The 12,659-nt window shown below is 38.2% G+C and overlaps 1 protein-coding gene across 1 annotated transcript; it reads left to right on the top strand.

Annotated features, from left to right (window-relative positions):
* The first annotated feature begins 811 nt into the window (after positions 1 to 811).
* Positions 812 to 12,104, top strand: YARS2 (tyrosyl-tRNA synthetase 2). The gene is made up of 5 exons (XM_036759834.1): positions 812 to 1,607; positions 4,963 to 5,130; positions 9,078 to 9,233; positions 9,614 to 9,784; positions 11,891 to 12,104. The coding sequence occupies exons 1-5, from the start codon at positions 826 to 828 to the stop codon at positions 12,048 to 12,050; spliced, it is 1,437 nt and encodes a 478-aa protein (XP_036615729.1). The 5' UTR covers positions 812 to 825; the 3' UTR covers positions 12,051 to 12,104.
* The last annotated feature ends 555 nt before the right edge of the window (positions 12,105 to 12,659 follow it).

Below are 12,659 nucleotides of genomic sequence, written 5' to 3'. Positions count from 1 at the left end.
CCAGAAGCATGGCCACCACCAAAGAATCAGTGTACATATTTTCTCTGTCACACCGCCGAAGGTTCTCTCACATGCCAGCTATGAATCCTGGGGCTCATCTCTTTGGAAAGACTTGGCAGGAACCCCATTCCCTAGGGGGAATTCCATCTTTTCAGAGAAAATGGTATAGTGACTCTCCACATTGAGGAACTTGCAACTACATGACCCACAATACCGTGCCAAAGGATCCACTCAGCCTAGTTCCTATGGACAGAGACTTCCAAACACATGGCCTCTTCAAGGGCCCAAAGTAAGAGTCTAAATATACAGGATAACCTTTAGCTGACTACAGGGCTCTAGTCTATTCTGGAGTCCACTTGAAAGAGGCATATTTTTAGTTGATTTAGTAAATAATTGGAACATCAGGATACCCAGGTGGGGAATGTGGTTTCTCCAAACCCGTTTTTGTACATCCCCAACCTATAGCCTAGAGCAGGTGCACGTGGAATTGATTTGAGCCTCAATCCTTTCCCAATATGCCTGAACCTCTCATAGAAACCCAAATTGTTAAAAGTGCCGTCATTTTTGTTTTTCAGCAGTTTAGGGAGATCCCAAAAGAACGCAGGTCGACACCTCCAGTCTTACAGAACTGCAGGGTGTTACGAGTTTAACTGACTTGGCAAAGGGTCACACAGTCAGTAACTACAAGAATCAAGATTTCAACCTCTGTCTCTGGGACTCTGCTGCCACAAGAGTAGCTTTCTAAGACCCAGAGGATACAGGAAGGAAGGGACCGGATTTACGATCCCACTTTGCCTTGCGAGACTTTCCTCCCTGCTAGACAAGATGGCGGCTCCCACGTTACGGATGTTCTGTCAGGGGCGGCGATTCAGCGTAGGCAAATGGCTTGAGCCCCGGTCCTCAGGTCAGCGTGAGAGCCACTCAGGGGCGCAGGACCTACTAATGACGCAAAGAAAGCGAGGTTTGTTCAAGGAGATTTTCCCAGCAAAGGGAGTTGACCTGGAGCTGCCGGAGCTTTTGGCCAGCGGAGCGAAGGCTAACACCGCACAAACTGTGTACTGTGGGTTCGACCCCACGGCCGACTCGCTGCACGTGGGGCACCTCCTGACCGTGCTAGGGCTGCTACAGTTCCAGCGCGCGGGTCACCACGTGATCGCTGTAGTTGGCGGTGCCACCGCGCGCCTCGGGGACCCCAGCGGCCGCACCAAAGAGCGCGAGGCGCTGAGCGCAGAGCGCGTTCGGGAGAACGCACGAGCCCTGCGGGATTCACTCGAGCGGCTCTCCGTGCACCACCAGCGTTTTTTCCACGATGGGCGGACCTGGGGCACCTTCACAGTCCTGGACAACGCTGCGTGGTACTCACAGCAGCAGCTAGTGGACTTCCTGGCCGCCGTGGGCGGCTGTTTCCGCATGGGGACGCTGTTGAGCCGTCACAGTGTGCAGTCTCGACTCAAGAGCCCGGAGGGCATGAGCTTGGCCGAATTCTTCTACCAGGTCCTCCAGGCTTACGACTTCTACTACTTGCACCAACGCTACGGGTGCCGCATCCAGCTGGGAGGTTCTGACCAGCTGGGCAACATAGTGTCTGGATACGAATTCATCCACAAGTATGGGCCTCCAATGCTGCAGGTTTCTTTTGGCTCTGTGTGGGAGGTGGGTTGGGCAGAGGCAGCTCAGGCTTAACAGGTTTAAAAACTTTCCCTGTCTCCTTTGAGCCTCGTAAGGATGTAGATGCAAGTATTATCTCCATTTTGCAGGTGAGGAAACTGAGGCCTACAGAGGTTAAGTGACTTGCCCAAAAAATGACTATGGAGTGTCGGAGGCAGTACTCAAACCCACATCTTCTGATTCCAAGACAAGTGCTTTCATACCATACAATGCTGCCTCTGGTAGGTAAAAGGTTTGAGATTAGGAGGATTCCCCAACCTCGGTTTAGATTAGGAAATAAGCGTGATTTAATGTAATTCAATTAAGCCTGTATATTGTGCTTGTGTTAGGCAGTAAAGGACAAGTGGAAAAAATAGTTGTGTCCTTCCTTCCCCTTGCACTGCCTCCAAGTCATTTTTTTTTTGGTTTGTTTTTGGCAGGGCAATTGGGGTTAAGTGACTTGCCCAAGGTCATACAGCTAGTACATGTGTCAAGGGTCTGAGGCCATATTTGAATTCAGGTCCTCCTTACTGCTCTACTCACTGTGCCACCTAGCTGCCCCCACCTCCAAGTCACTGAGGTTGTGTTTGGGCCTAGATAAGTAAATTCGAGGAGGGAAAAAAAGATTGGGGAATTAGCCTCTGAAGAAGAGGGAGACCCTTGAGGGAGGGAGGTGATGAAAAAATACATTTTAAGCATGCGTCATAACCCACAAAAGGTGCTGAAGTGAGAGACAAAATGGTGAGTTTAGGGAATAGTGGATCTGTTTTTCTGGAACATAGTTTGTTAAGCAGAATACTGTGAAGTAAATCTGAAAAAATAGGTTCAAACCAAGCTGTGGAAACCTTTTAAAGTACCAGACTGAGGGGTTTATATTTTATTCCAGAGCCATTGAAATATTTTGGGCAGAGGAGTGACATAATGGAATACCTCCTGCAGAAAAATTATTTTGGCAGCTGTGCTCTAGATGAACGGGAGACGACCAAGACTACAAGCAGACCAGTTGGGCTATTGCAATGGTCTGTCCAGTCTTGGTGCTGAGAGCTTGAACTGGGATGGTGGTGGTGGCTATTTGAATAGAGAAAAAGGTATGGAAGCTAGAAAAGGTGAGGAAGTAGAATCAGTAAGATGTGGCAACTTATTAGCAGTTAGGAGAAGGAAGAGCCAGGATGTTTCTAAAGTTGTGAACCTGCATATCAGGAGGTAATGCTGGTATCTTCTACTGAAAAAGGGAAGTTTGGAGGAGGGGCAGGTTTAAGGGAGAAAATTATGAATTCCGTACAGTTTGAGATGCTGATGGGACAGCTAGGTGGAGATGTCCAGTAGGCAGTTGATGACGTAGGGCAGGATGTCAAAGGAGACATTAGGGCTGGCTAGATATATAAATTTGTGAGTCATCTTCATTTTGTTGTTCAGTCCTGTCTGACTCTTCATGACCCCATTTGGAGTTTTCTTGGCAAAAATAGTAGAGTGATTTTGCCATTTCCATCTCCTCAGAAACTAAAGCAAAAGAAAGGATTTTTATTTTTTTATTGAGGGGATTTGTTCTGTGAAGTTTGGATTCAGTTGCACTTGAGGACCTAGAGGGACACGTGGCCTCGAGGCTGCAGGTTCCCCTCAGTAGTGGTCCAGAGAATGCATTGGCAGATAGGGTAAATGGATGTTCCCTATATATGGCTTCCTGGGCCATATATATAGGAAAGGGAGATGCCCCGATGGTCAGTAATTCCTGCTTCCACCCAAACTATTCCAGTGCTCAAGATAGTAAGCAGCTAAATGTGCAATGAGTGGCAATATTGACAGGTTATCAAAAAATGAAGTAGTTTCTCCTAAGCTGAAAAGAGACTGCATGGTGCAGTGGAAAGAACTTTGGAGCAGAAATTAGGAGATTTGGTACAATATCCTCTGTAACTTGCTTTGCAACCCCGCCCCCATCTGTAAAATTGGAGGATTAAATTACATGATATGTAAGGTCCCTTCCAATTCTTTTAATTCTCTGGGACTCAGAAATTATTGGTGTACCACTTCAAGAAACACAGAAAAAAATATTCTCTATCTAAATCTAAGAAGGGCTACAGGTGTGCTACAGAGCAAAATTATGCCAGAATTAAAGTCAACATGTCTGGCAACTTATATTTCCCTTGACCAGGAACCTTTACTTAAATTTGGCACAGGGTTGCCAATTTGAAGAAAGATTAAAAGAAAAACATTACTCTGATATTTCTTATTTGTTTTGATGACTGTCCTCACTGAACAGAGCAGGAGTCTAAATGATTTCTTACCATGTAGAAAAAGATTACTGTTCTTTTAATGGAGCGCCTTATATGTTTAGATACTTTGGAATTAGATACTCTTTACTCTTCGGATGATCTTTATATTATAAACATTATAAACATTTTTCTTTTTTTTCTTTTTTTCTTTTTTTTTTTGCAGGGGGGAAGGCAGGGCAATTGGGGTAAAGTGACTTGCCCAAGGTCACACAGCTAGTAAATGTGTCAAGTGTCTGAGGTCAGTTTTGAACTCAGGTCCTCCTGACTCCAGGGCTGGTGCTCTACTCACTGCACCACCTAGCTGCCCCTGCACATTATATTTCTAATGATCTTAAGTGGTGTTAAAATATATTTCACAAAGCATAATCGATTTTAATTTTAGAAACATGCTATGCAGTACTTTTAAGAAATGGAAAGGTCGGGAGCAGCTAAGTGGGCCCTGGAGTCAGGAGGACCTGAGTTCAAATCCGGCCTCAGACACTTGACACATGTACTCCCTGTGTGACCTTGGGCAAGTCACTTAACCCCAATTGTCCTGCCCCCCCCCCCCAAAAAAGAAATGGAAAGGTATTAGAAAATCAAAATGTCCACTTAAAATACTGATAGCACTGCTTCTACTACCTACCTCTTAAGGTTTGTTAATAAGGAAAACGCTTTTGTAAACCTTAAAGGACCATAAACATGAGCTATATTTTTTAAAAGGATTTTGAGGTACAAAGGTTTCACAACAGATCATTGGCCTCTTGATAGTAGAGCAGTTGAAGAACTCATACAAGTGCTAGTTGAATAGATAAGTATGGAGGCAGTGTGGAAAGGATGCCATACTAGTAGTTGAGATCTGAGTCCTAGTTTCAGGTCTGTGGCAAAGTTAATCATCAACTTATGTGTGCACCTTTCCAGCTCTAAATAGCTTAAGAGGTGGAATATAAATTGTATGTATTTGCTTATCGCCCTGATTAGTTTTGGTGCTGCTTATGTTTCTAATGTGGCTTTTGGAAGGTATTTCCAATTAAATGAGAAACATAACACTGTTCTTCATAAATAGGGTGACTGGAGAAGATGTATTCGGAATCACTGTTCCTCTGATTACTAGCACAACTGGAGCTAAACTGGGAAAATCTGCTGGCAATGCTGTTTGGCTAAACAGAGACAAAACTTCTCCCTTTGAATTTTATCAGTTTTTTGTCAGACAGCCTGATGACTGTATAGAAAGGTAAGTGGTGGTTTTTGAAAGTTATAATTTGCTACAGAAAAATTACATATCCAAGGTTTAGAAGCCTGTAATTATCAGCTAACTTTTTTTAGCATTAAGTTCCTTTTTCTATATTTAGTCTGTTTCATGTAGTAACTGAATTTCTTTAATCTAAAATGCTTAAGTAAACTTGTATGATTCTCTTATTAATTAGCAGTTATCCCAGAGTATGTCTATTAGACTCAGTGGTTAAAAAAAATCTTTTGCAGCCTCTATTTAAATTGCTGCCCTGTGTATATAAAAATTTACCGCAAGGGTTTTCATGTGTGTATAATGTATGTGTTTATATGTATGATATACATAATATCTCTATTGTTGCAAGTTTTTTCAGTATGACTGGCAACATCCACAGTTTAATTGCATTCATGGTACAATAATGTGATATTTTTCCTACTTATTTTATTTAGAATATTATTAAATATATTAAATAAATATTAAATATATAATATTGTTATAAAGATTTTGTTTATAAGGTGGTACAGTGTGCTGGGCCTGGAGTCAGGAAGGCTTATCTTCCTCAGTTCAGGTCTGACCTCAGACTAGCTATGTGACTAGTTGTGTGACCCTGTTTGCCTCAGTTTCCCTCATCTGAAAAATGGGCTGGAAAAGGAAATGGCAAGCCACTCCCATACCTTTGCCAAGAAAACCCAGTTGGACACAGCTGAAAATTACTTAAACAACAACATTCTTAATTTTGATTATTTTCTTTTGAAAAAGTGTAAGTGTACTTGATACTGCTTTAAGTATGAATGTATTAACATCAACTTCCATAAGCTAATCATTCTCATACAGAGAGTGATTCAGGAAATAGAGACAATAATAAAACCATAAGAACTGTGGAGAGGTTTCCATAAAGAATCTGTGGAGACTGCTTTCAGTTATAGCAATAAACAGTACATTTTATCCACAAACATACATCTATTGCACTGATAACCAAATCTGTTACCATATAATTGAGTTTGAAAATATACAAAAATTTGTTTGTTCTTACATGCCCATATTAACACCTAATCTTAAAAAGTGCACAGTAAAAACAGCTTAAGGGAATTCCTATAAGATCCATGGTATTGTGTATTGTTTTGCATTTTATTGTTGACATCAAATTCTGTATTCACCTTACTGCTTACAAATACATTCTAATTTTTTCAGAGCCATATACATCACTGATTTGCTACTAGGTCTAACAATACTTCAGTTTTGATTTTTTTTTTTTTCCAAAAGGCTGACTCCAGAAATGGACAAGGATTTTCAGCACTTGCAGTTCTGGGCAGCAGCAGCATCAGAAAGGACAGTCACATGACTGACCCAACTATTTGTAAACTATCTACTAAACTGGGGCTGTCTAAAATGCGGCCTGCCTACAAGCATAGAAATTTACATAAATGCTTTAGTAAGCCAAGCTAAGGCAGAGCTCTCACTAAAATGGCAAATCAAAAGGTTGGACAGCCCTGGACTAAACTGTTGACTTTTGTTCTAAAAAGAATTGCCCTTACTAGACCTCTTTAGTGTATCAATTTCTTCCCTTTGTTTAGATAAGGTTTCATTCATTCTGCAAAGGTAATCACTCATCATTACTGAGCTGGTCCTCATACCTCTTCTTAGTAGTTGTCAATTCATCCTGCAGTCTGCTAATGTTCTGACTGGCTACTTTGGTAGCATGATTTAAAAATATCTGTTATGAACTATTATAGTGTTGGACTTACTATTTTTAATACTATGGAAAAGAAAAATTTGCAAATTAGTCTGGAAAACAGTTTTTTGAAAGCAATTTACAACTATACCCAAAAAAGTCTTTAAACTATGCCTGCCCTTTGACCTGGCAATACCATTTCTAAGCCTATGCCCCAGAGAGACTAAATAAAGAGGAAAGGGGCCTATAATATACAAAAATATTTACAGCACTTTTTTTTAATAGTTCCACAGAACTGGAAGCTAAGAGGGTGTCCATCGTTTGGTGAACATATTAGGAATGTAACGATAACTATCTTGACATAAGAAGTGTTGGAAGGACAATTTCACTGAAACCTTAGAAGACTTGTATGAATAAAGGAGAGTGAAGTGACCAGAACAAAAACAATTTATATGATATCAACTGCATTGTAAAAAAGTAAAATTTTGAAAAACTTGAGAACTCACTTCATTGCAGTGACCATAATACAAGAGAACTGGTACCACTGATTTCTCCTGACAGAGAGGTGTTCCACGGCCTCTAGGTGCAGAATAAGACCCCAGTGTTTTTGTACATAGTGGATGCAGAAGTTTACTTTGTTTAACTATGCATGTTATATGATGTTTTTTTCTCTCATTGAGAAAGAGGGAAAGAAATTGATTTTTGTTCATTTTTAAAAATTAACATTAAAATATCATTAAAATAACATTAAAACTATCACAAGATTGCATTACAAAACAAAAAACCTTTTTAAAAAAAGCTATCTGAAACCTAAGTATAATTATTTTGATTTATGGATGGTTAGATCTGGAGTGCTAGATTTAGAATCAGAGGACCAGGGTTCCACCCCAAGCGGCTGTGTAACTTTGAGTAAATCTCCCTCTCTGGGACAGGAGTTTGAATTTTGAAGTCTCTTCTGACTCTTCATCTATGAATCTATCACCTGCCCAATGTGGGATAGATTTTCTAGACATCTTGCCTTCTATCAGAATTACCATTAAATCTGTGGGATAGTGACTTTTTCTTTGTCATCACATACTTCCAAATTTTCATTCTATTTAAGATTATTAGTTTTATAGCAGCTGACATTAGGAAAGAAGGTCTGAGTGCCAGTAGCTATACTAGTTATTTGAAATAAAAGGTTTTAAAAAGAGGAAAATATTTTACATTTTGATGAAGATGTGAAAATCTTACAGGTTTACCTGGACTTCTAACAATAGTTTTGGCACATAGCTTTGAATGGAAAAATGAGTTTCAATGTAAAGATCTTTTTCCAGTCTTATTCTCCAGTCTTGGTAATTAATGCCATGACACTTTCTCCATAGAAAAGTTAGTTGTTTTTACTAGTCTTCTTGCTGTTGTAGCTTCAAGACATATGCTGCACTGTAGAGAACCAGCTGCCAGGCCCCACAGAAATACTTTGCGTATTTTCCGTTGATTAATTCAGTTCTCTAGCAGCAAATGCTGTTGGCATTTTTTTGGTTTTGATTACACTTTTCCTTTGCATTCTTTAGTTCCATATTCTGGGAAGGCTTGAATGATCCCTGAAATGCTTGACTTCCCCACATCAAGTCACTGCTACAGAATTTCTAGTTATGTGTGTTCTTTCAAACTTACTTTAAAGCCTTCAGCATGCTTATTTTCAAAAACAATAGAATTAAATACCCAACAAGAGAGCAGTGAGGTTTATGTATGTGTCATGAAATTGTGTTCAACTGACAAAGAACTAATTGATGGTAGGGAAACTATCTGAGTCCAGTTTTATTGGTCAAGATTAGGTGTTTGAGTGATCCCCTTGTCAGTAGAAAGAGACAAGCATGAAACTTAAGTTATTGTCTCATGTATTTCTCACACCACTGTAATTCTATTACATTCATATGCCAAGTGTTGTTTTTTTTTCCCACTCATTTCCCAAATGACAAGCAGTTTGTTTCCAGTCTTTTGTTGCTATGAGTAGTTTTGTACATATTGGACCTTTATTTCTATTTTGGGTTTTTTTAAAATCAGATCATAAAGTTCTAAAGCTCAAATATTTCACAAAGGCTTTCTAAAATTTTGCTTGATGAAAGTTGTCTTTTAAGGGTCCACATGATTCTGGTCCTTTATAGTTAGACATAGTATCTTGCTCAAAACATTAGAGATTTCTTTGTAGCTTGATATCTGAAGTATAAGGAAGCTGGAAAATATTATGGAAATGTCATGAAAAATACAGAATATCTTACTACTTTTTTTCTCTGAGGTACCTTAAACTCTTCACTTTTCTACCCCTTCCGGAGATTGAACATATAATGCAGATGCATACCAAAGCACCAGAAAAATGGGGACCTCAGATACGACTTGCATCAGAAGTAACAAAGTTTGTTCATGGCCAAGAAGGATTAGAATCTGCCAAAAGGTAATCTTTTCAAAACATCAATACCCAATATAATTATGTAGGAAACCTCAGCCAACCTGGAAGATTGAAGCCACATCAAATTTTAGAAACACCTACATAAAGTAGGACAAGTTTCCTTTTCATTTGAAGACAGGACAAAATACACTTCTTTTAATGAAAAGTCAGAAGAATTGAACTGACTGGCGCTAACAAGCTGTGTGACCTGGACATTTTAAGAATATTACTCAGTTATAAAGTGAGAGTATTGGGTTAAATAATTCCTAAGATCTCTTCCATGTAGAAAACTTTGACTGTTAAAATTGCTGTAGGGCCAGAATGCAAGTTTTATCATTGCAACATTTATTAAAATGTTTGGATAACTTAAAATGTATGTTTTTCAGGTGTACACAAGCCCTTTATCATTGCAGTATAGATGCACTAGAGAATATGTCTGATGAAGAGTTAAAAGAGCTATTTAAAGAAGCTCCATTCTCTGAATTGGTTCTTGATCCTGGAACAAGTGTATTAGATACATGTCGCAAAGCACATGCCATTCCAGATGGCCCAAGAGGGTAAGCTATGTCCAAAGATATAATTCACATCATGATTTTTAGTTAAGCTGGGTTATACTTTGTTATACCTTTACCTCAAAAAAAGTCCTATGCTGAGGCCTCATCCCCAGATCTCTAAAACTGTCAGGAGGATCTGGTAGATTATACCATCTTGGCACTGCTTTCTCAAGATTTTACCTAGTTAAGTGGAGGGAGAAGTTCATCATCAGTAGATCGGCCAGTTGACCATGTCAACCTCATAAAACAAAGAAAAATACAAAATAGCCAATAGTCCCTTCCATTTTTGCATGATGGGACCAGAAGAGGGAAAAATCCTAGTTTTAAGACTGCTGATAAACATCAGCTTAGCTTTTGGTATTTTAAATCAGATCCGTGTTCAGTCAAAATAGGATTTATTCAATTCTTCTGTGCCAGGCACTTTGCCATAAGCAGATAGTCAAACCTATTGAAGGGACTGAGATTAATATTAATATTCTTTAAGTAAATAAACCTAGAAAATGAGGAAATTAATGCAAGGGAAGTTCATACATGAGAAGAGTTCATACTCGGAGTCAAAGAAGAGTTAGCAGAGTTGGTTTTATTGTGTGTCCAAAGGCAAGAAGAAACATCATTTTATGGGACATTTGGTTTTTCATTGCAGTGCTCATCACTGCAATGTTGTAAAAAGCACCACAAAAATAATTTCAGCAATGTGCCAGCATCTGTTGTAGATAATATAGTACAGAAATAACATGAAGGACCAAATAACTATAGGACCATCCAAACTAAATTAACTTATACTTACTTTACTACTGTATGGCTTTAGCACAAAGGTGGGAATAGGCAAAGATAGTGAAAAATACTTTGGAAAGTGTGATTCAAGAAGCAGGAAAGAGACCACAAAGAATCATTCTGATGTATTGTGTACACTTTCTAGAACTAGAAGTTAATGGGTATGATAAATGCTGATTAACATCACAAAATTTAAATGATTTTTGATAGTAAATTGCTCATTTGTCATTTGATAGGAATATCAAATAGTTTTGATAGGAAATTATTCATTTGTAACTTGAGTCATTCTTCTGATACAGCCTTTCACCAGTTTGTTAGACCAAAGATCAGAATTAATACAAAGTCAGAAGAATGAAAATAAAAGGACAATATGGCATACAAAGAAAATAATTCCAACCTGTTACTGATACCAGAATGTCAGAAATGGATGGAAAAAAGGAATTTACATTTTGATAGAGAATTTTAACAACTACAAATGTTACTGCCAAAGGAGATCAAAAACACTATAAACTGCGCTGGTAAACACTTGCAAAGCAAGGAAGTAATTACAGGAGTAAAATTAATCAGATTTGGTGACTGAATGAGCAAAAGACGGTGAAGAGGCAAAGAATATTCTGAGGTTTGTGGCATAGCTAACCAGAATGACGAAAGTATAGAAAACAAGAGAAATCAGAAAATTATTTTATTAAAGAGGAGGAAAGTTCTGTTTTGAACATGTTGAATTTGAAATGTCTAGGTGATCCAGGTAGCAACACTGGAAATAGTATTAGGGCTTGGGAGAGAGAGAGATCAGAAATTGAGATCCCTGGTAACTTTAGTAACATCTTCAGGTCTTTTTTTCTCCCCCTCTAGTGAAATAGCACTGAGAATATTTACTGTATGAACTTACTGTATTTATCTCATCTCTTTTTTCTTGTGCTTAACTTTGGAAACATGCTAATTGAACAATATTGCATGCAGGAGTCAAAAGACGGTGATTGAAGCCTAATTTTTATCCCCTTTGATAAATACTTCAAAACCAGCATGAATGTTATTATAGTATAGTAACAGGTGAAGATAGTTATAATGGTAAAAGTTAGAATTTTAACCCAGGTGTCCGGACTGTCAGGTGCTGCATTTTCTCTTCTACGCTACAGAGGAGACCAAAAAAAAAAAGAAAAAGAAAAGCAAGTGGCATTTCTTCCTACTGTAATGGCTTATTTAAGTGTCCTTTAGGGAAACAAGTGAAATAAGGGCACAACTCTAAGCTGGAGACCTATTAAATATGTAAATATGTCTAAGAGATCTATATTTATATTTGAAATACATCATCTTTTTATACATTTCTGTTTTCAGGTACCAGATGATCACAGACGGAGGAGTCAGTATAAACCACAAGCAAGTAACTAATCCAGAAAGTGTTCTGGTTGTTGGACAACATATCCTTAAAAATGGACTTTCACTACTCAAGATAGGAAAAAGGAATTTCTACATTATAAAGTGGCTTCAACTGTGACTAGGAGAAAAAACAACCTAGCTGATAATAAAAATTTTATTCAAGCAGTCTAAAGATGAGTTGGCTTCAGCATCGTTATTCTTTGAGTAAGTCAGAAGAAAAAATAATTTGATATACTACAATTCTCAGTTTACATATATTGATAAATATTTTATTTCTGTGGAAAAAAACAATTTATAGCAATCTGAGGAAGAGTAATATTATTTACATCAAGAGTAGCAGTGTCAGTGAATTCTATTATTTACTATTTTACCTTTCCTTTCCTGTGCAGACTGCGATGAAGGAAAAGCAAATATAAAGAATTGTTGTTACTCTTTCTAAGATTTCAACCTCAGGGAGAAAAAAATTTTGAAACCAAAAAACCAGTCTGTCATCTTCCTCTTTATGAAGGGGTACACTAATATTTAGAAGGGGTTAATTATATCAATCATAATATTTACTAATGGGCTTTTCAGTTACTGGAGAGAAAAGTTAACATGTTGAATGTCATAAATAATCTGCCTTGAAGACTTAAGAGATTACAGAAGTTTATTGAATAAAGAAATAAACAGTTCCATCATTTTTACTTAAGCCTGTCTTCTCAACAAGTAAAGAATTTTATAATTCAGT

This window comes from Trichosurus vulpecula, chromosome 5 (genome assembly GCF_011100635.1).
Source record: "Trichosurus vulpecula isolate mTriVul1 chromosome 5, mTriVul1.pri, whole genome shotgun sequence".
NCBI classification, from domain to species: Eukaryota; Metazoa; Chordata; class Mammalia; order Diprotodontia; family Phalangeridae; genus Trichosurus; species Trichosurus vulpecula.
Note: the sequence above shows the minus strand (reverse complement) of the source record. Positions and strands in the feature narration are given on the sequence as shown.

Bases quoted from the DNA above. Each gene is read 5' to 3' on its own strand.
- YARS2 (XM_036759834.1), top strand. From the start codon at position 826: ATGGCGGCTCCCACGTTACGGATGTTCTGTCAGGGGCGGCGATTCAGC. The intron at 1,608-4,962 runs GTATGGGCCTCC...CTTCATAAATAG, and splicing joins GGATACGAATTCATCCACAA to GGTGACTGGAGAAGATGTAT. The intron at 9,785-11,890 runs GTAAGCTATGTC...TTCTGTTTTCAG, and splicing joins ATTCCAGATGGCCCAAGAGG to GTACCAGATGATCACAGACG.